Source organism: Manis javanica, chromosome 4 (genome assembly GCF_040802235.1).
Source record: "Manis javanica isolate MJ-LG chromosome 4, MJ_LKY, whole genome shotgun sequence".
Taxonomy (NCBI): Eukaryota; Metazoa; Chordata; class Mammalia; order Pholidota; family Manidae; genus Manis; species Manis javanica.
In genome coordinates, this window is record NC_133159.1 from 86,064,265 (window position 1) to 86,084,790 (window position 20,526).

The 20,526-nt window shown below is 39.4% G+C and overlaps 1 protein-coding gene and 1 pseudogene across 2 annotated transcripts in view; both read left to right on the forward strand.

Annotated features, from left to right (window-relative positions):
- The first annotated feature begins 2,453 nt into the window (after positions 1 to 2,453).
- LOC118971811 (Golgi apparatus membrane protein TVP23 homolog B pseudogene) lies at positions 2,454 to 4,833 on the forward strand (annotated as a pseudogene).
- A 7,778-nt stretch (positions 4,834 to 12,611) lies between these two features.
- The window catches only part of CDC14A (cell division cycle 14A), a 190,772-nt gene continuing 182,857 nt past the window's right edge, over positions 12,612 to 20,526 (forward strand). For both annotated transcript variants that reach the window (XM_073234363.1, XM_073234362.1), the window contains exon 1: positions 12,612 to 12,696. In XM_073234363.1, the coding sequence (XP_073090464.1) occupies positions 12,627 to 12,696 (70 nt within the window). In that variant the 5' untranslated portion in view covers positions 12,612 to 12,626. The remainder of the gene's footprint in view (positions 12,697 to 20,526) is intronic.

Here is a 20,526-nt window from a genome sequence, read left to right on the forward strand (position 1 = left end):
AGCAGGAATGACAAACAACAAACACATTTCCCATAAAGAGAAGCAGGAGCCTTTCCCACTAGAGGCCACAGTCACAGAGATCTGGTTTACCTGTTTCCATTTCCTTTACCCCCAGGTGGCTGCTGATGCAGAGCCTGAGCCTCTAGCCCTACCTAAGCTAAGCAGGATATTTTGACAAATTAAAGGTATCTTCTTCCATCAAGCAGGACTCCAATTTCTGTGTCTGCACAAAATGAGGGGCTGTGTGTGTCAGATGGGAAGAGAAGGGATTAGAGGAGCAGGGAAGCAGGGCGGTGAAGCAGGGGAGACACAGGTTCTGAGTTGTTGTGAAGGGAAAGGGAAAACAAATAGTAAGGATGTTTACTTACCTGTAAAATGTCAAATTTGGGGGAAATAGCAAAGCATAAAAATAGTCACCCAGGGTTCAATCACTATTGGACTTACATTTTTTTGTGAGTATAAAAGTAGAGATGGATGAGTAAATAGTTAAAAAAAATAAAATTAGGGTCATAATCAATATTTGTCTAGTTCCTCTCCCCTGCTTATGTATCATGACCATTTCCTCATATAAGTATAAATTATTCAAAAATGTATTTAAATTCAACAGCCCAGAATATAAACAGAGTTCACTGAGCAAGACTGGGGTGACATCAAGGCCACAGGAGAGCCTCATATCCTCGGGGTAAGGAGGACCAGATGAGAGAGCAGCGCCGCGGAGCTGAAGGCTGCACTGTTCTTCAGCGGACCCAAGGTCTCCCCAGGCCCCGCCCCAATGCGGTGTGAGAAGCTGAACCGCTCCTTGAAAGGAGACTTTGTGCCCTGGCCTGTGGTCTGGTTTTACTCTTCTCTGGAAGTTGCAGACCCAAGGCAAAGGCACAGCTTCTCAAATAGGGAAAGAGCGAACAAGGGATAAGATGAAAGAGGAGAAGAGTAAGGTTAAGTTGAAGGAAAAGAGAAGTAAAGAAAGAACAAATCCAGAAGAGACTGAAGCCTGCTCTGTATAATTTTTATTCTTTGTTTGTTGTAAGAGAAGCAGATAACATGAGAATCTTGATAATGACTGGAAGTCAGGGGACTTGGAGTAGGGGTTTCTAGTTCTGAATTTTATATGGAAATTTCCATATAAACTTGAACGGTAAGTCACCTTTACTCCAAGTAAATGGGAGGCAGCATAAGGTCATTGAGTGATAATGTCAATTAATGATTCTCATGTCTTATATCCAATTCTTCCTTTTTTCTAAAGGCAATCCTTTATTTTCAGCCATCAGCTTCACATTTTCATCTGTTTCACTTCAAATTCAATTAAAAAAAATTAAACGAATTGCCCTATTTCCACTACCCACCCAATTTCATCTTCCCTGTTTTTTATTTTTAATATTTTTTCACTTAAAAAAGTGTTTAGTATCTGCTATGTGCTAAGATGCTGTGCTAGGTACAAGCTAAGGCTAAGTCTCTCTGGGCTTAAGGGGTTTACAACCCATTTGGTGGGGGCATGATGAGTGACTGGGGAGACACCTTAAAAGTCAGTTCACTGATGTGTAATTAGGCTATAGGACCAGAAAAAAATCCTTAACTTCCAAATATAATCAACCAGTTAACCCCTTCATCTCCATTTCTCAGTCAGTATCCTAGACCTAGCCCTGGTCATTGTGTGCGTAGATAACATGGCTTCTCTGATGGTGCCTCTGTCTCTAAGTTTTCCTCTCTCCAATCTAACCTACGCCACTGACAAACTAACTTGTACACAGTTTTCAACAGCCTCAGTGACTGTGGATTCAATTGTACCCTCCTCCAACAGCTCTTGTGATCCTCTAACAGACTCATCAAGGCCAGTTCAGAGCTTTTTGTCTTGACATTGTGGTATCTTCTATGTGCTTCAAAATGATAGCAAGATTTTATCTTTTCCCTGTCTCCAAGATTTTATCCTTGGTGATCCTCTGACTTGGACTGTTTTATCCTTTCCTTCTGCTTTTTCTTATGGTTTCCCTTCCATGAGATACAGCTCAAGTCAACTTCTCTTGATGAAATCTTTTCAGCTTCTCTAGTCCCACTTTAATCTTCTCTGAGTTTCTAACCCCCCATAGTCTCAGGTCCTTAACTGTATCTGTCTTTTAGAATTATATGTTTTCTCAGAATATTCCCAATTATTTTTATTCATTCACTCAACAGCTATCTCTTGGGTAACTTCTACATGACAGACATGATGCTCAATGCTCATTCTGTGTGTTACAAGTCCCTTGAAAGCAGGAACATGCTCCATAACTCTAAACTGTAAGTGCCTAGTAAGTTCTCAGATTTTGAGAACAGGACAGCTGAGGTAGGAATGTAGAGAAATGGAACCCAATTTTGGATCAATGGTAGAGGTTTTTAAAGAATGGGTAAATAGTGTCAAATGCAGCTGAAGTTTTACCAAGAAGAATGACAATTGGGAAATAGGCTGGCGTGGGGCCGCCATGTTGTAGCAGGACAGTAATGATGGCATGAAGATGTTGCACTGTTTGATGCACAAGTGGAGACAACTAATAGACTCAAAAACTCCAAAATCAGACACCCAGTGGCATCATTTTCCATTTATTCTTTGGAGTCAGTGCAACTGTAGTCTACCCTCTCTGTGACTGTTCAGCAGCAGCTTTATTGCCTGTGTGGTGATGCTTGTTTTGGTGTCATGTGACTTTGGGCAGTCAAGAATGTCACAGGTAGGCTGATGGTTGGCCCACATTGGTGGAATCATTTTGATGAACATGGGAAAAGCCACTGGGTGTTTGAATCTAGAAAGGCAACCCCAGGTGGGTAGAACTGTTTTGGAGGCTGACTCAGGAATCTTTGCTTGAGCTCAGTGCCTGTGCAGTGCTGGGGGCGGTTTTGCCTTCAGTGCTCGCTTCTCCTTCAAAGCAAGGTGATTGGCTCTGCTAATCACAGGTGCAGCACTACAAGGTGCTGGCTTATGGTTACATCCGGGGCAATGTGGGCAGCAGAAAGAATTTAACCAGCATGACTACCTTGGAAAGCAGTTTTTTAAGACAAAACACTGAACATGATCCGACTTCCTGGAGCAAGAGAAAGCTTACGTGTTATGTTAAATTGGGGAACAACTGAAGAGATTCTTGACTCAAAGAGACCAGTACATGTCACAAACAGGAGCACTGGATTTGTTTTTCCATTTAAAAATGTATTTTAAGAAAAAGGAAAAGTAGTTTTAACATTGTTTTTATTTTCTTTGTAGCATTTGGGGCTTAAAAGTACAGTGTTGCTAGAAACATTGTCAAAAATTGCTACAGTTTACATGTGTTTGCACATAGTCATGTACTGTCCATATATCCCAAATTAATGGAAGTGTGTTCATGTACATATGTGATGGAGACCTTTGCATTTTGATCCATAGAACATAGAAGGATATTCTTAGTTTGTCTCAAAACTTTTATGTGTTTACATATTATCTTTGTAAATTATTTTCAGAAGAAATTTTCGCTTCCATGGTAAGAGTGAGCACTTTGGCTTATGTATGTTAGAGATAATTGTTAATTTTGCAACCTGATAGATAAACTTGACAGTGAAGGTTATCCTAGGCATTCACAGGTAGGAAAAAACAACTTTGGGCCAGTGGTGTTGCCTCGTTTCTAAAATTGTGTTTATTTTTATTTGTAACAAGTCATATACTTAAGGCCCAATCAATATAAATGGAATTTTCCTAGTTTATGTTTAAAAGATACCTAGAGATTGCTGCTGTTCTATTTATTTTTTGGAAGTAGCCAGATTTTACTTGGATCTCCTTGGAAGCTTTTCAATGGTCCTCAGCCTAATGAAATCTATCTTTCACCACTAAAAAAGTATTATTCTTATGTCATAGAGAGAATAATCATTTAAATACTTGGCATAATAAATGCCTATACGACATTTTGTTTTTTTCTTACTATAATGGGGATATTGTAAATAATGCATTTGTATTAATGGTATTTCTTAAGACAATATATGTAATAATCAAAGCAACAATATATTTAATAATCTACAGACTGTTGTCGGCATCTGTAAATTCTGTTGTAGGTACTGCAAACTGTAAACTTTGAAGTCTTTTAACCAACAGATTATATTGTGAATGTGTACACACATTGTTAAAATATTTGAAAAGATGTTCAGTTTAAATGAATAGGTGTCTTTCTTGGGGTGATAGCTTTGAAGGTGCATAACTTTATAATTGTATAAAACTCTACTATTTACAAACACGCACATATGCAAAAAAAAGAATGGCAGTTGAGACAAAGCCATTGGCTTTGGCACCTAGGAAATTATTGATGATTTCCAGAGTGAAAAACCTTTAGAACGGTTAGACTAAAAGACATTATACAGGGGTTTGAGAACAGTGAGGGATTGAAAGTAAGAAGGAAGCTGTTGTTAAGTATTTTGGCTATTCCTAACGCCGATAATGATGCTTTAGGTGCACACACAACACAGATTGTCATAAGTCATTTCTTGCCTCTACATGCATTCAGTACTTGCTGTTGAGCAGCTTTCTTTGCTTTTACCATCTCAACAAGTTCCTTATATTGTTTCATGCAGTCCTTCTTTGTCCTGTCAGGCACTGCCTCTGCCTTTTTTTCCCATCTCTCAGGTATATTTACTGGATGTTTTCAAAGCTTGTTCCAAAACCTTCTGTTCTGTTCTGAAAACATGTATTTTATATTACTCTTTGTACATGGAGATGAGTTTGCTTCTTCAGGAAAAGAAAACCTACTCATTAAATGAATACTGTATTCAATATGAAACTCAGAGGCCTTTTAATGAAAATGTTTCTTTTCTTTCTGCTACATATAGTATGTCTAATTTGGGGTCAGAGTTCTCGGAATTAAAAATGACTTTCAGAAAATGTAACTATAGAGTCAATACTACTATAAGTAATAATAATATTAAAAACTTAAATAGTACTTACTGTATGCCAGGCCCTGTTCTTAGTGTTTTATATATGTTAACATATTTAATCCTCACAATAAATAATAATCACAACAACCCATTGAGACAAATGAAGAAATAGAGATGAATTAACTTGCCCAAAGTCACACAGCTACTAAGTGGTGGAGACACAATAATACAGTGTGGCTCCAAAGCCCAGGCTCTTGAATACTTCTCTCTACTGCTGAAGCTTAATTTACCTCCCTATATTTCTCTGATCCTCTCACAGTGTGGCCTACCCATTAACCAGGGTGTTCTTCGTCTGTGAAGCCCTAGGATCTCAGGACTAAGGTCAAGCTCCCAAAGAATTTCATGTTTAGGCATTAATAAAACCTTTTTCTTGTTTTGCATGACCAACTGTTATTTTGGATGTAGTTGAAAGAAGTTGACCCAGAGCCCACAGAGGACTGAACACGAGGCTGACCTAGACAGAGCTGTGAAATAGGACATTTTGCTTAGATGTCCTCTCCTCCCGCATGACCTTTGCTGACTCAGCAATGCCAGGTTATGGGGTACCAGTGTGAGGCAGTTATTCTTCAACGGTGTGAAGGCTTAGTAGAACAGAGGGTCATCTCTTATTCTGCCTTGATAGAATATTTTGGAAAAGAGCATTTTATCATAAGGATCAGCACACCTTTCCCCTTCAGGTAGGAACACAAAAGAGGCAAGCAGTTTTTAAGATTGAATTTTAAAGAACAAACAGGAGGAATCTGAGTTGCATCCTAATTTCCATCCTAGCAGTATAATCAGAAAGGACTATGGGTTTGAGAAACTTTTGGACTTTTCAATTTCCCTAATGTTAGTAATAAAATCCTTACAAATAGATCATTCCTGTGTTTTCCTTTGAGAATAGCAAGACTTTAGGGGTAGGTGGAAAGACCACAGCCACTTCAAATTTTGTGCCAACTTATAGGATCCTAAGGAATAGTGTGGGGAATGTCTGCAATCTGGGTCCAGGGCAGGGGTAAACGTAATGAACACAGAAATGTCATGGGTCCAAGAAAGAGCCGAGGTTGAGCAGTAAGAAAGTGCACATGGGGCTTCCTAGCAGTTGGTTTCTTTTGTCTATCAGAACTGATATTCTAAATTGAAAGAGTGTTTTAGTAGTTTTTGGTTTGGGTTTTTTTTTTATTACTTTTACAACAGAGATGTCATCAACTGTATTTCTGACATTCTAGCTATTTCTATTCCTATTTGTTATTTTGCAATTCCACAAAATACTGAAATGCTGGAGCTGGATTATCAAGATACCCTGTCAGAAGGGAAGTAGTATTTTCTCTTCTTTAAGTGGTAAATTGCCAAAGAATTGCCTTGAAACTCAGAAAGAATCTCCTCCCCACCCAGAAGGTCATGGAGGCATTTATCGTGGAATCACTGGGGAATCTCCCTTCGATGGCTCCCATGGTCTGGAATCATTGAGGGAAACTTCCTTTAAAATGGTGGATTTGGGGGGAAGAGCCCTCACTGTCCTAAGAGATAAGAGCTAGAGAGAAAAAGAGAGCTAGGTGAGAAATTTTTTAAATGGTAGATAACTGGGTTTGTTTGCGGTCTGAAGTAGAGACGTTAAGACAAATAGTGAGAGATTAAAGATTCAAGTCAGAATTAACAAAAGGCAAGATCAAGGTCTTACACCTGCAGAGGAAGTGGATTAGTATTTGGATAGAGGAGGAATATTCTTTCAAATTTGTAGGAATAAATAAACGATGGAGATACAGGGAAATATTGAGGTGATCTGATAAAAGTCATGACATTTGGATTCTGGCACTGAATCTTCAGAAAGACTTTGTTTAAATGCAAATGGCCATGGAGGGAAGTCATATTGGCTAGTTATCATAGATAATCACTGATGATTTTAGCGTTGATTAATTAAGACAAAATTATGAGATAGGAGAAGTTAATTTTCTTCATCTTCTCGTTTCCCCTTTCAGCACTTCTGTTGCCATGTTGGATTCTACTTAACCATATTTAACCCTTTTCTTCAGAAGCTAATTCTGATGTCCTTCCCCAAGGATTTTACTTTACAGTAGATGTCAGCCAAAATGATAAGTATACCTGTATCCCTTATTTTTGTGTTTCTGAGGTTCAAAGTGCTCTTAAGAATTGTGTAACTGTCTCCAGAGAGGACCTAGAGGATGGTGAAAACTAAAGATATGTTTATTCAACTGATTTCACCCAATTATTAGAGAATACATATTCTTTTCAAGTGAACATGAGCATGTATAAAAATTGACCATGTACTTGTCCATAGAACAAGTTCTTAAGAAGTTTTCAAAGAATAAGTACTACATATAACACATTCACTGACAGCAGGGCATTTAGGCCAGAAATCAATAACAAAAGACACCATAAAAATCCTGTACATTGGAAATTAATACACAAGTTAAAAAGAAATCATAGTAGAAATTAGAAAATACAACTGAATGATAAAGATCATACAATACTTCAATAAAATAAAAAATATTAAAAATATAAAAATAAATTTGAAAAATAATAAGAATATATAAGTAAACATTTATTTGTAGGAGGCAGCACTAACATTACTTAACAACACGGAAAAATGGTCACATTATCATCACGGAAATGCAGATGAAAACTACAATGAGACATCACAGCATGTCACCAGAGGTCGGCAACTTTTTAAAACCTGAAATGTTAACAAGGATGTGGAGCAACAAGACCTCTCATGTCCTGCTGAAACTAGTCCTGCTTTGGAACAGAGGTTGATACTGCTCAGTAAATTTGATGATATGCCTATCCTACAACCCAGAATTCCTTTCTCATATATATAACCTATGGACTCTTAAATATGTGCACCAGGGTGAATGTGCAAGAATGTTTATAGGACTATTTCTAGAAATAGCCCCAAATGTGCAAACAATTTAGATGCATATAGGGAATGGCTATAGAAAGTGTGATACAGTTATATGATGGATTATTATAAAGCAGGGAAAGGAATAACCAAGAAATTACTGCTACATGGACAAGTATGAAAAGCACCTTTGAGCTGAGAAGGCAAGTCAGACATACATTCACTGAAAATTTCAGAACTATACAAAGTTATTTTACCAGGGCACAGTAAATCCTAAGGTAGTGGATAAACTCAATATTTAGAAAAGTGATTACTCTGGGGTAGAGGGAAGGAAAGACAAACAGCCAAAAAGGGCACAAAGCTAGTTTCCAAACTCCTGGGGATGTTCTATGACTTAAGCTGCGTGGTAGACACATGGAATGTTGTATTATTATAATAAAAAATACACATGAAAGTCATATATGCCATTTTGTATGTATGATATACATATGTAATATATTTCATTATTTCATAGCAACAGAAAAGATTACTCTAGTAGCTATGGGGAAGAGAAGAGATATAAAATCAGGGGCACAAGTAAAGCCCCTGATGCCATAGTGATAAAATGTAAAAGGACAATGAAGGTCACACATTTTGAAATAGAATTTTGGGCATTTGAGTTAACTGGATGTAGTATTTTGGAGGAGAAGAAAATTCTGAGGATTATTCAGCTTCTTAGCTTGTGAGACTATAAATTTTTATGAATTAATAGAAACTTTCTGGAAGGCTAAATATAAACCAGGAACAGTGTTACTTTCATTGGAAAAATGAATAGTTCCAGACCAGGAAGGGAGGGAAACATACTTTTCACAGTCCCTTAAATTCTGAGCCATGTTTATATATTACTTATTCAAAAAATGAAAAAAAATTAAAATGTAGGGATTTTTGTTTTGCTCAGATAGGCTTGTTTAATTTAATGAGGAAAAAGTTCTGTAGTAACAATATGATTATGGAAATGACTCCACCTATGTATCATGAATTAGACTAAATAGCAAATCTTTTGTATTTGTCCTGGGCTAGGATAGGAGTAAGGGTTGATAGCCCTGTGGTCACAGGCTGATTCTTGCTTGGGTAAAACGTGGGTGCTGGGGCTGCCCCTGCAGCAGGGCTATGGGTGGAGTGGGGAGGTCACCATGGTCCACACGATTAGTGGAATATCATAAAGAAGCTGGAAAATACTCCCAGGCTGGCCCTGTGGCCACATCAGTACCCCTTAAAAATTGTGGGGTGAGTTTGACCTTGACACTCTGCCCACCCTCTCTATATTTTTTCTTGTCAGGATCCTCTCCTATATATAATCCTATGTACATGTCAGCTCTTCCTCCATAAGCTGCTAATGATAAAGCCTTAAGGTATTAACCCCTGATAGGGGTTCTGCATTTTTATCAAAAATGAAAAAATGCTCAAAACTAAAAAAATGTTATTGTTTGCTTTCTAATTATATTTTTTCCTTTATACTCTTTGGTTAATTACCAAGGCTGATCTCCTGCCTCTCATTTTATATGGTAATTTACATAATAAAAACATTTTAATCTTGTTTTATTTTATATTTACACCCTGCTTCATTTCACACACTATTTGAGGTGATTTGTAATAAGCACATATCATAAAATGGTGAGCTACACATAAGAAATTAAAAGTCAGGCCCAGAGAAATGAAAACTAGAATAGAAAGTCATGTCTAGGCATAAAAAGACAGCACAAATGAACCACTAGAACTGAGTTTCAAGTTTGGTCTAGGATTCCTGGTGAGAGTGAAAAAGGAGACATGATAGTTGTTCTCTCCCCCTTCCCTTATCACACCCCAAAAAGCCCACTGTTTCCTTTACGGAAGCATATAGCCTTTCCTAACACATGACCCTAGGAGAAATTTCTCACATGAGCTATAAGCATTAATTATCACTACTGAGTCCACATGCCTTTGCATAATAAAGGACTCAAAGGCCAAATGAATATACATTTTAGCTGAGTTAAAACCGAATGAATGGCTCACTTGTGCATTGGGCAATGAGGGAAACAGTAGGTACAGGTGACATGACTTAAGAGAGCTGCGTGTTTACCAATTTATCTCAGTAGCAAATAGCTAGGGATTTAAGTGTCCTCTTTTGTGTGCTTGGGAAATATCATGCAATCACCTGATATAGTTGCATCATTTTTGGGGGGTTCATAGGAAAGTAGTCGAAGTGATGTTCACTTGAAAATTCTGTTTGCTGAACTTTGTGAGTCATGTGTTATTTTATAGCATATTTCAGTTGTCCTATACACAATTAAATACCTTCATTTAATGGGCCACTGGGGAAATAACCCATTTCTAAGTAAAAGTTTGTGTTCTGCATGTTTATCGTTGACCTGATGAAGAGAGTGTAGTATATTGATTAAAATGGTAATGGACATGAAGCTGGCTGGGTCAATTCAAACAATGGCTGACAGAAGCCAGGTCTCATTCCATCTGGGGCCCTTACATGACCACATCTGAAATATATTCAAATCTGGCCAAAGGCATTACTCCCTGTCTGTGGGATTTTTCCAGACCACTTCCTGTTTGAGCTTCTGTTCCTTTCTGTGCTCTGTGGCTCTGTGGCTCTGCTCATTGAGCCCCTCTCATCCCAGGGTTTTCAGCCGGTCTTATTGCTTTGTGACCTATTTGGACCCACTTCTTGGCGCTGCTTCCTGGAGACAGTCTGGTGTTCGGCCTTTGGCTTTGTGCCCTGCAGCTCTGTAGAAAGGGTGCTCCTGCCTCTCCCTCCTCCGGGGAGCCCAACCCAGCCTGGCCCATGGCTTGCTCTGTTTCCTCAGGGTATGTGAGTGTGAGAGGGTGTGATCAGTGTTGTATCTCCTTTGTGTACTGGAGTCAAAGAATGAGGAAATGTAAGTGCTATTCAGAGCTGTTTAACAAAATTAAAAAATTCAGAAGTGTGTTCATTCATTCATTGATTCATTGATCCATTCATTGTAGCAGGCACTGAGAACACTGAGGTAGAAATGATAGACATAGTCTATCATCACAGAGTTGAATTAATGGCAAAGGAGAAAGTTTAAGGCAGCTCTTTGTGTATGTGATTTATTTATCAATCAGGTACATAGTGGATATGGTTAACTGGACATTTAGGCAAGAGTGATGTAACAAAGATGGTGTGTCTCTGACAGCATTGTTACTTGATTTAACACAGTGGTTCTCATACTGGGGTGATTTTGTGTCTCCTTCTGCCCCCGAGGCCTTTGGCAGTCTGGAGACATTGGGGATGTTATACTCGGGGCAGTGCTACACAATGGTCAAAAGTTGGGAATGGTGCTATGTATACTATAGTATACATACTATATATGTATGTATATAGGCTGTTCTCCATAACAAAGGACTATGGATTCCAAAATCTCAACCATACTGAAACTGAGACTCCCTGGCTGGTCTATGTGCTAGTCTGAATGTTTATGAGAGAGCAACTATCAGGGAAGTTTCCTTTAGCTTAGTATTTATTATTACTAATGGCTGACATTTATTGAGCACTTGCTATATGCCAGGCATTACGGGAAATACTTTAAATGGATTATTTCATTTAATCACCAAAAACTCTATAGGATGGTGTTTTGCCAATGGGTTTCAGGCCTGGGCAACTTCACTATGGATTCAGTGAGACCAAAAAATGACAATGGAACATTCTTGGGGTGAAAGGGTTTATACCCAACTTTATTCCTACAGTGGCAGGTCAATATAGAATCCCGTCCACTCACAGTGAGTCTGCATGCAGCAAGCTGGTGTCTGCCTCTAGGCTTCTCTGCCCCAACAGCCATCTTAGTCTCTATCCTCAGCGCTGCCACCACTCCAGCCTCTGCTCTCCTGCAGCCATGCAGCTGTGCAGCAGCCCAGAGTACTGAGTGGAGCTTCTTATATAGAGTCAATAACAATGTACTGCCCACACATGCATAGTGGGCTAGCTGACCAGGGCTGGGTGAGAATCCTGGCCACAGGAACCTTCACTTTATCCACAGTTGGGTGTTAGTATTAGCTCTCTTCTATAAATGGAGAAACAGGTTTAGTGGGGTTAAGAAAATAGCTCTCAATCTCATTGCTAGCAACTGGTAGAGCAGGGAGCTGAACCCAGGAAGTCTGGCTCTTAGCTCTTCACCACAAACACCGTCTCTAAATTCAGAGGGCAGGTCTTCTTAGCTCTTTAGAATCATTTTAGTGACAGACTGACTCAGCCCTTACTATTGGTTATAGGCTTCTATTGGAAGCTCGAGGGGAAAAAGGTCAACATAACAGTGCATAATTCATCTCAAATTGGGGAAAAGAGAATTTAACATTCCATTAAAACATCAACATCTAGTTTATGATTAACAGGTCTCCCATATGCATGGGCAGCTGGCATATTAATCTGACCAGGTAAAGAGACTCAGCTAGAACTGTTAGTCGTATCTGCTTCAGCTGTGATGTGTTTTTAGCATGGATGCTCTAAACAGCAGAATCACACTAATAGGCTCTGATGCAGTCAGCATTCATTATCTTATACTTTGGTTCCACTTTTCATTATTTTACACTTCTGCTTTACTAAGGGCTTCTGGGCAGTTTTTGGTAAAATTTCAGTATCAGACTGCACTTTCTTTCAGTTTGGTGTTTTCCGAAGGCCAAGCAGTGTCCACTGTCCTCCACCCCTTTCCCTGCATTCCGACGCCTTAGCGCTCCGGGACTGCAATCTGACCTCGTTCCTCAGCCACACAGTCTAACTGAGAGAATGTAATCAAACACCCCGTCCCCCCCTGTGATAGGGCAGAGCTCTGTCTTCTCACCCGAGTACCCGGCTGACGCCACCTGGAAGAATGAGAAGGTGACTCAGAATATGTGGGGTCCTTACAGTGCAAGCGGATATCCTTATGAAGAAGAGGAAATATGGGCCCCACAAATCGCAGGTTGGTATGAAGCAAGTGTACCTTGGGTCCCAGTAAGTCTCTGAATGACTCTCTTTGAGAAATACGTGTGTGTGTGTACTCATGGATTTCGCTGGTTTGTTTTGAGATCCTTGAGGTGTGTGGGGAGGGGCATCTGTGACTGCCCTGGGCGTTTTTAGAAAGAGTAACTTCCCTAGAATTCCTGTATGTTTGGCTGACCATGAAAATACTCTTATACTCAGGCCCAGGGCAGCTTCTAGTGGGTTAAAGGCCCAGGAAGTTGATTGTCTTTTTTATGATCTCTGTAGTACTGTTATGTAGAGGGTGGTTGGCAGGTGGAGACTCTTTTTATGGGAAAGCACCTTTTTTCCTGCTTGTTATCAAGACTGGTGTATACCTATCTCACCATCTAATTCAATAGGTCTCACAGACACTATTGCATTAATCGCCTCTCTGAATTCCTGGGGTATGGCTGCCTGGTGATTTTTTGTTTTGTTGTGTTTTTCTTGTCCTTTAAAACTTATAGAGGTTAATTATCTTAAACTGAGCAATAATACAGTGACAATAGCAGCTACCATTTATTGATGGCAATATGCCAAGCACAGGACTGACTGCCTTAAGTCTGCTATCTCACTTTATTGGTCTAACAGCCTTTTCATTTTTTTATTCCCATTTTACAGAGGAGAAAAGTGAAGGTTATATTAGGTGATTCAGGTTGGATTAGGTCACATGGCTGGTATGAAAGCAGCTAGACTGGGCTTTGAACACAGGCTGGCTTGAACACAAGGTTCATGTGGTTAACCATTCTCCTGCACTGAGTACCCCTGTTGGGCTCAGGTGTAGCCCAAGGATTATTGAGCAGAGAGACAACAGAAGAAGAAGTAAAACAATAGAATGGGAGTGAAGGAGTGGAAGCGTGCTCTAGGAAAACTGATGTCACTTTCTACAGATATAATATAATATTTAATGAATTTCATTTTTAAGGGCACACACTTAAAACATTTTCCTGATGTTATAGATCTCAGGCTTATTTCAGGTGGAATTTCCTATCCTGCCCTTTTCCCGCTAAGAAGCTTAATTAAGTCTCTTAATTAAGAGAGTTAATTACCACTAGTGTAGTAGTCGTTTAATCAGAGATGTAATATGTTGAGTTATAATTTCTATTCAGATTTCTCTATGCTTTTAAGAGGATGTTTGCACAAACCATAAACCTTTAAGGGAAAATAGGAAATGTAGATTTGTCTTGCCAATGGGTTTTAGCCCCCGGCAAGTTCCCTAGGATTCAGTGTAACCAAAGAAATTAGAGTAGAAAGTTTCTTTGGGGTGAAAGGGTTTATTACCCGGCTTGTTCTCCCTGTGGTAGATAGAGCACTAATGTCTCTGCCTTCGCCCAGAGCACTGGGCCTTGCTCTCTATATATAGCGCAATAATAGCTTATTGCCAGAGGTGTGGAAGTAGAAGTCCAGCAACAGGCCAGTTACATCATCAGGTGGTTTAAGGTCAGTGAGGATCCTGGCCATAGGAACCCCGACTTCCCCACAATTCACCACCCTCTACAAAACCCCTGCCTATTCCCCCTCCTCTCTTAGGTGATCCCATCTTCTCATTCATGAGGAAAATAGAAGTAATTAGACAAATATACCATTTCTACCACTTGCCCATCCAATTCATAAACTTAAGCACATATGCTCTCATTCTTACCTCCTTTTATAGTTGGGGTTGTCAAACTATGGTCTACGGGCCTGACATATTTTTGTAAATAAAATTTTATTGGAAGACAATTATTTCTCTTCATTTATGTATTCTCTATGGCTCCTTTGCAATCCAAAGACCGAGCTGAGTAGTTAAAACAGAGACTTTATGACCTGAAAAACCTAAAGTATTTACCATCTGACCCTTTATAATAAAGTTTGCAGGTGCCTGTCCCAGAAGATGGGCATGATCTTCATTACCAAGCCTAATATTTCTCATTCTTAATCTTGGTCTCATCATTTCTTCAGGTCATTTAGAATTTCCTTCTGCCCTTGGCCTCTCCGACTCCCTTGGCCCCTTTCCCTCAGTCTGTCAGTTGCTTAAAGATACCAGCCTTAACACAAAATGAAACATTCCCTTTGTCCTGCAGCCCTCTCAGGACCCTGCCTTACCTCTCATCTTCTCTTCTGAACCAAGTTTCTTAGAAGTGTTCCTTTCACTATAAATCTCATGTTCCTTACCATCTAGACATGTCTCAAACCACTTCAGTCTTGCTTCTGTCCTCACCATTCACGATTAGTTAGCTAATTAGCTAATTAAACCAGTTTAATTAATTACATCATTTAGTTAATTAATTAAAAATATTTGTTGGGGTACCACCATGGGCCAGGTTCTGTACTGTGCTCTGAGGACACAACAGTGAGCCAAACTGGAATAAAACCTTGCCAGGTGGAATTTATAATCTAGTGCAGGAGTCAGACAATGAAGAAAATAAGTAAGTAAGTAAAGTATGCAGCAAGTTAGAAAATGCTAAGTACTGTGGAGGAAAATCAACCAGGGAAGGGAGATAGGAAGTGCTGGTGGTGGGGTGGGGAGTTCAGATTTTAAGAGTGGTGCGGTAAGGAGTCACTGAGAAGATGGCATTGAGCAAAGCCCGAATGGAGGTGAGAGTGAGTCCCTGGCAGAAGGAACAGCAAGGACAAGAGCCCTGGTGTGAGAGTGTATCTGGAATGTTCAAGGAACTACAAGGACCCATGTGGCTGGTTGAATAGGAATAAGGGGCAGAGTGACAGGAGACAAAGTTGGAAGGGTGATGAGAGATTATGTCACTTAGAGCAGTACATGTCATTTTAAGGGTTTCAGCTTTTACTCTGAATGATTTGGGATAGCACTGGAGGCTTTAGAGCCAAGAAGTGATATGATCTGAGGTGATATGAGCACTTTGAAGGGACCCCTCTGCTGCTTTGTTAAGACTAACCCCAAACCAATATAATACTGTGTATCAGCTATACTTCAATTAAAAAAAGAAAAGACTAACCCACTGTTAACAAGGACATAATGAGGGAAGTCAGATTGCTGCAGTTATTTCTAGATGGTGGATTGGGTGTGGTGTAGAAGCAGAGAACTGCTCCAGTTCCAAATATATTTTGAAGGTAAAGGTGACAGGACTTGCTACGGATTAGATGTGGTTTGTGACGTAAAGAAGGTGTCAAGGATAAATCCAAGGTTTTTGGCTTGAGCTACTGAAAAGATGGGATCGCCGTTGAGAATAGGAAGCTTGTATGAGGAGCAAGTTTTAGGGGAAAGATCAGGAGTTTGTTTGGGGCACCCTAAGTTTGAGGTGCCTTTTAAACATTCCAGTGAAAATGTCTAGTGTGCAGTTGGATATGTAAGTCAGGAGGTCAGTGCAGAGGTCAGGGTTGGAGAGAAACGTGCAGGTTTGTGTGTAGGTCAGAGTTAAAGCCATATGATGAGATGAGATCATTACAGGAGTGACTTAGATTAGAAGGGAAGCTCTGTGCCCTGGGGCACTCCAATTTTAAGAGGTTGAGAAAATGAGGAGGAACGGAGTTGAAAAGAGCAACAGGCACTGAGACCCAAGGGGACCAGGAGATGTGGTGTCGTGGGAGCTCAGTAAGGAAAGTGATTTGAGGAGAAGGATGCCAACAGTGGGGTTCAGTGTTGCTAACACGTCAAGTAAGATGAGGACTGAGAATTGACCACTGAATTCAGTTATGTGGATCACTGGTGACCTTCACAAGAGCAATTTTGATGGAATGGTGGTTACAGAAGACTGATTGGAGTGTGTTCAAGAGAGAATGATGGGGGAAGAATAGGAGATGGGGAGGACAGGAAAATTTTGAAGAGTTTTGCCATGAAAAGCAGCAGTGAAATGACCTCTAAGGGACATGTCACTTCTGATTCTATCTGTCATCTCTCACGCTGTACTCTCACCTCTGCTGGCTTCTACGACTTCCACCTGCCAATATCTGCTACTCTGTGCCTAAGGAGTTACTCAGAATCTTGCAAGAACCAAAGGGAAGTGTGAGAGCATTAACATCCCAGGAGCAGCCCTCAGCCAATGTCTGGTGGGAGGTGGTAGATAATTACAGGAGCTCCCTTGCTCTTTGGGTGATTTGAGGGTGCTCTGAGACAGATGGTTTTACACCATTACCTGGAGCATCCAGGAGGAATAAGCTCTAGTTGCCTACCCTTGCAGCTGGGCTTGAAGACACCCCCTCTATTGGTTGTCTTTCCTGCCCAACTTCTCCACTCCCCACTTGGTGTTCCTTGCATCTCCCAAATAAATTGCTTGCCCATGAATCCTTGCTTTAGCATCTTCCTTCGGGGAAGCCTAAATTAGAACACTGCATAGTTGGACATAATCTAAGACTTAGCAAAGCTCAAATGGCCTCATATTAATGCAAAAAATACTGACATTTAGCTTATAGTTCACATATTTCCAATTAAAAATCCCTTCTTAACAAGTAGTTTTGGGCACTTATGAAATGGAAAGATTGAGGAAGTTTCCTTTCCCAAATAATCCTTAGGCTTTCTTTTTCTACCTGTGATAATAGAAAATATATATTTGGTCTTGTATCCATTCCTGACACAGAACTTTTAAAACTTTGGAAAATTTCCTGAGTTACCAGGTAAGAGAAGCATCTTTTGTTATTCACAAGTTCAGTGTAGCAGAGTTTATGCTAATGAGGTGACCCCGTTGGGCCCCTAGGTAGTTTCAAGATAGGGGGCTGGTTACCAGAAGAACCATACTATGATTAAAGAGTTGGAAGTTGCTGCCCCACCCCTAGACCTCTGAGGACAGGAGAGAGGCTTGAGACTGAGGTCAGTCACTGACGGCCAGGAATTAAACAGTGGATTCAGAGAGCTTCCTACTTGGTGAACAGATCAAGGTACTGGGAGGGTGGTACACTCAGAGAAGGCCTGGAAGCTCTAAGTCTCCTCCATGCCTTTCCTTATGCATTTCTTCCATTTAGCTGATCTTGATTTGTACCCTTTGTAATAAATTTGTAATAAGAGGTAAAATATTTTCCTTTGTCCTGTGAGCTATTCTAGCAAAGTAGTGAACCTGAGGAGGGAGTTGGGGGGTGCCCCCTTTTATAGCTGGTTGGTCAGTAGAGGTGGCAGCTAGTGGCTGGCACCTGAACTGGAGCAGTCTTGTGGGACTGAGCCCTTAACCTATGGGGTCTGTGCTAACTCCAGGTACTTAATTTGAGAATGGAATTGAATTGTAGGACACCCAGCTGGTGCCTATAGAGAATTGGAGAATTGCTTAATGTGGAAAACACCCACGTTTTTGGAAATCACACCTATACGTGTGGTGAGTAGAAACAGTAGAGGACCACAAAAAAACTGAATTCTTTTAAAAAAGTACGTTACCTGCATTTTGAAGGCATCAGCACATTATGAACATTGCCAGATATGAGGGTGAGAGCAAAAGTTTGATTTCGTGCCTGGTGTATTCATTTTATATCTGTGGTTTTTAGTCCTACAAAGTCTAGGAACTTATTAATTAGAGAGTAGTAATACTGCTTTTAAGATATACTTTCCTTCTTTCTACTCCTATAGAACCTAAAAACAGTATACTTCTAAAATCATCTGAGAGTCCTTTCATTAAGGTCATAGAGAATCTGTCACCAGGAGTAAAGTTCCAATTCTCTTATCACCTCTATATTTCAATATCTCAGTTTTGGTGTCTTTTGAGAAAAGAAAACCTATCTGGAGCTATTTTTCATTCTCTTTCAAGAGTACTTCTTTCTACCCATGCCTTAAAATGTTGATATTCCCCATGGCTAATTCTGATTTTCTTCAATGCTTGTTCCATACCCTCTTCCTAGGAGAAAAATTTTATTTGAAAGATATGTGTTCTGAGTTTACTATGTGCTGTGCATTATTCTAAGCAATTTACAAACGTGCTGGTTTCTTCTTCATGACATTATGCTGTAGGTACTCTTCCTATTTTTGTTTTATGGGTTAGGAAACTAAGGCACGGTGAGGCTAGTAATACGTCCAAGGTTGCACCGTTACTAAAGGGAGGGGCCAGGACTTGGACTCAGAGAGTCTCTCTCCAGAGGCCATGTTCTTTATCACCTCACTATCCGTATCCAGCAATTTAGACCATGCCTATTTTTTGAAGATTCTCACACCTGTTAGTCAAGCCCATCCACCTCTCCTGAACTTCAGATCTACATATTCAAGTACTTACTACCATTTCCTTCTCATTGTCCAGCAAATACTTCAAATTCTAGAAAATACAAACTGAGCTCATTTCATTCCCCATGAACATCCTATAGCACTGTTTCAGAAAATGGCATCACCATTCCGCTAGTGAAGGAGTTGAAATTCTGGGAGTTGTCGTAGTCTCCCTCTCTCTTGCTCAACTTTCATATACACCTGTTTGGCATATCCTGTCAACTGCAGTTCCTAAAGATGTCTTGAATTTGGCTTTCTCATTATATCCTCTCGCATCTACCCTCATCATTTCTTTCCTGAATTACTGAGTAGCAGGGGCTTCCAGTGTTCGCATAAACCATAGTTACCCTGGGGATTCATATATGCTTGGGTATATCTGATGAACTCATATAGAAGGCCCTCCAAAAGTCTGTTTGTGAGAGAAAAGAGAAGTCTATGAAGGGAGACAGAAGAATTCAACTTGAGGAAAAGAAGAAACAGTGAAGAGCTTAAACGAGTAACAAAACCAGGTTTGAGGTTTTTGAAGGGTAGGTATCTGCTTGGTAACACATGGTAGTTCTCATTTGCACCTGCAACTCATAGCATTTAGTGCAATATGCTATTGCTGAAATTTTACACAAAAACAGAACATTGCAGGATATGAACCTTCATTCTGGGCTACATATAAAAAAGTCCTTATAATTAGTTTAAATTCATTTTATTTATTTTTAAAATAACCTTATGAACAACACAAAAGGAAATACAGAAAAAATATGCCCTATAGCCCACTGCCCTAACAAAATAACTATTTCTATGACTTGGTTAAGATGAATTACTCTTCAAGTGCAATGCATGATTTTATTTTTACAATTATATTTACAACTGCAAGTAAGTTCATAAACCAAATGGGCATATAGGTTTTTTAGTGTATTACTTTTGTCAAGTTTTAGAGTAGGACCAGAGATAAGCTGGGTCAAACCAAGGTATTGTCCTTTTTAAAATATTTTTAAAGAAACCAAACAAAAAATAATAAAACAGTATATAATATACAAATCACCTGTAACCCATCCGTTCTAACACTATTATTTTGGTATATTCTCTTTCAGTCATCTTTCTAAATGTTTGTTTGGTTTCTTAGACAATAGTATTTTAATATATATACAATTTTTAATAATGCTTTCAAAATATAGAACTTAATATAATATAGAAGAGATGGCATGATGGTCTAAGTCATGTGCTTTGGGGGGACAGTTGCACCTATACGTGGGTTCTAGTCCCAGATGCACTAACTATTCAGTTTTGGGCACATCTGAACATTTATGAGCCTCAGTATCACCATCTGATAATGATTATGTATGACTAAATATTGGTTAAATGAAAATGTACATGGAAAGGCTTGCCATACAATTTGGAATGACATAGGTATTAAAAAGTAATAGCCATTATTACTAATTATCTTCTGTGTAAATATACATACATAACCTTCCTGATCATCACTTTGACTTTTGCATAATAGCCAATTTAGTAGTTGAGTTGTAATACACACTTAACCTTTCTTCTCTTTTATAATTTGTTATATTAAAAACAGAGGCAGCCTATTGTTTCAGTGTTCATGTCTTTGACTACATGTGTTTATTGGCTGAATTTACTCTTTTGTAAATTGCTGTTTACATTTTTTACTTTATT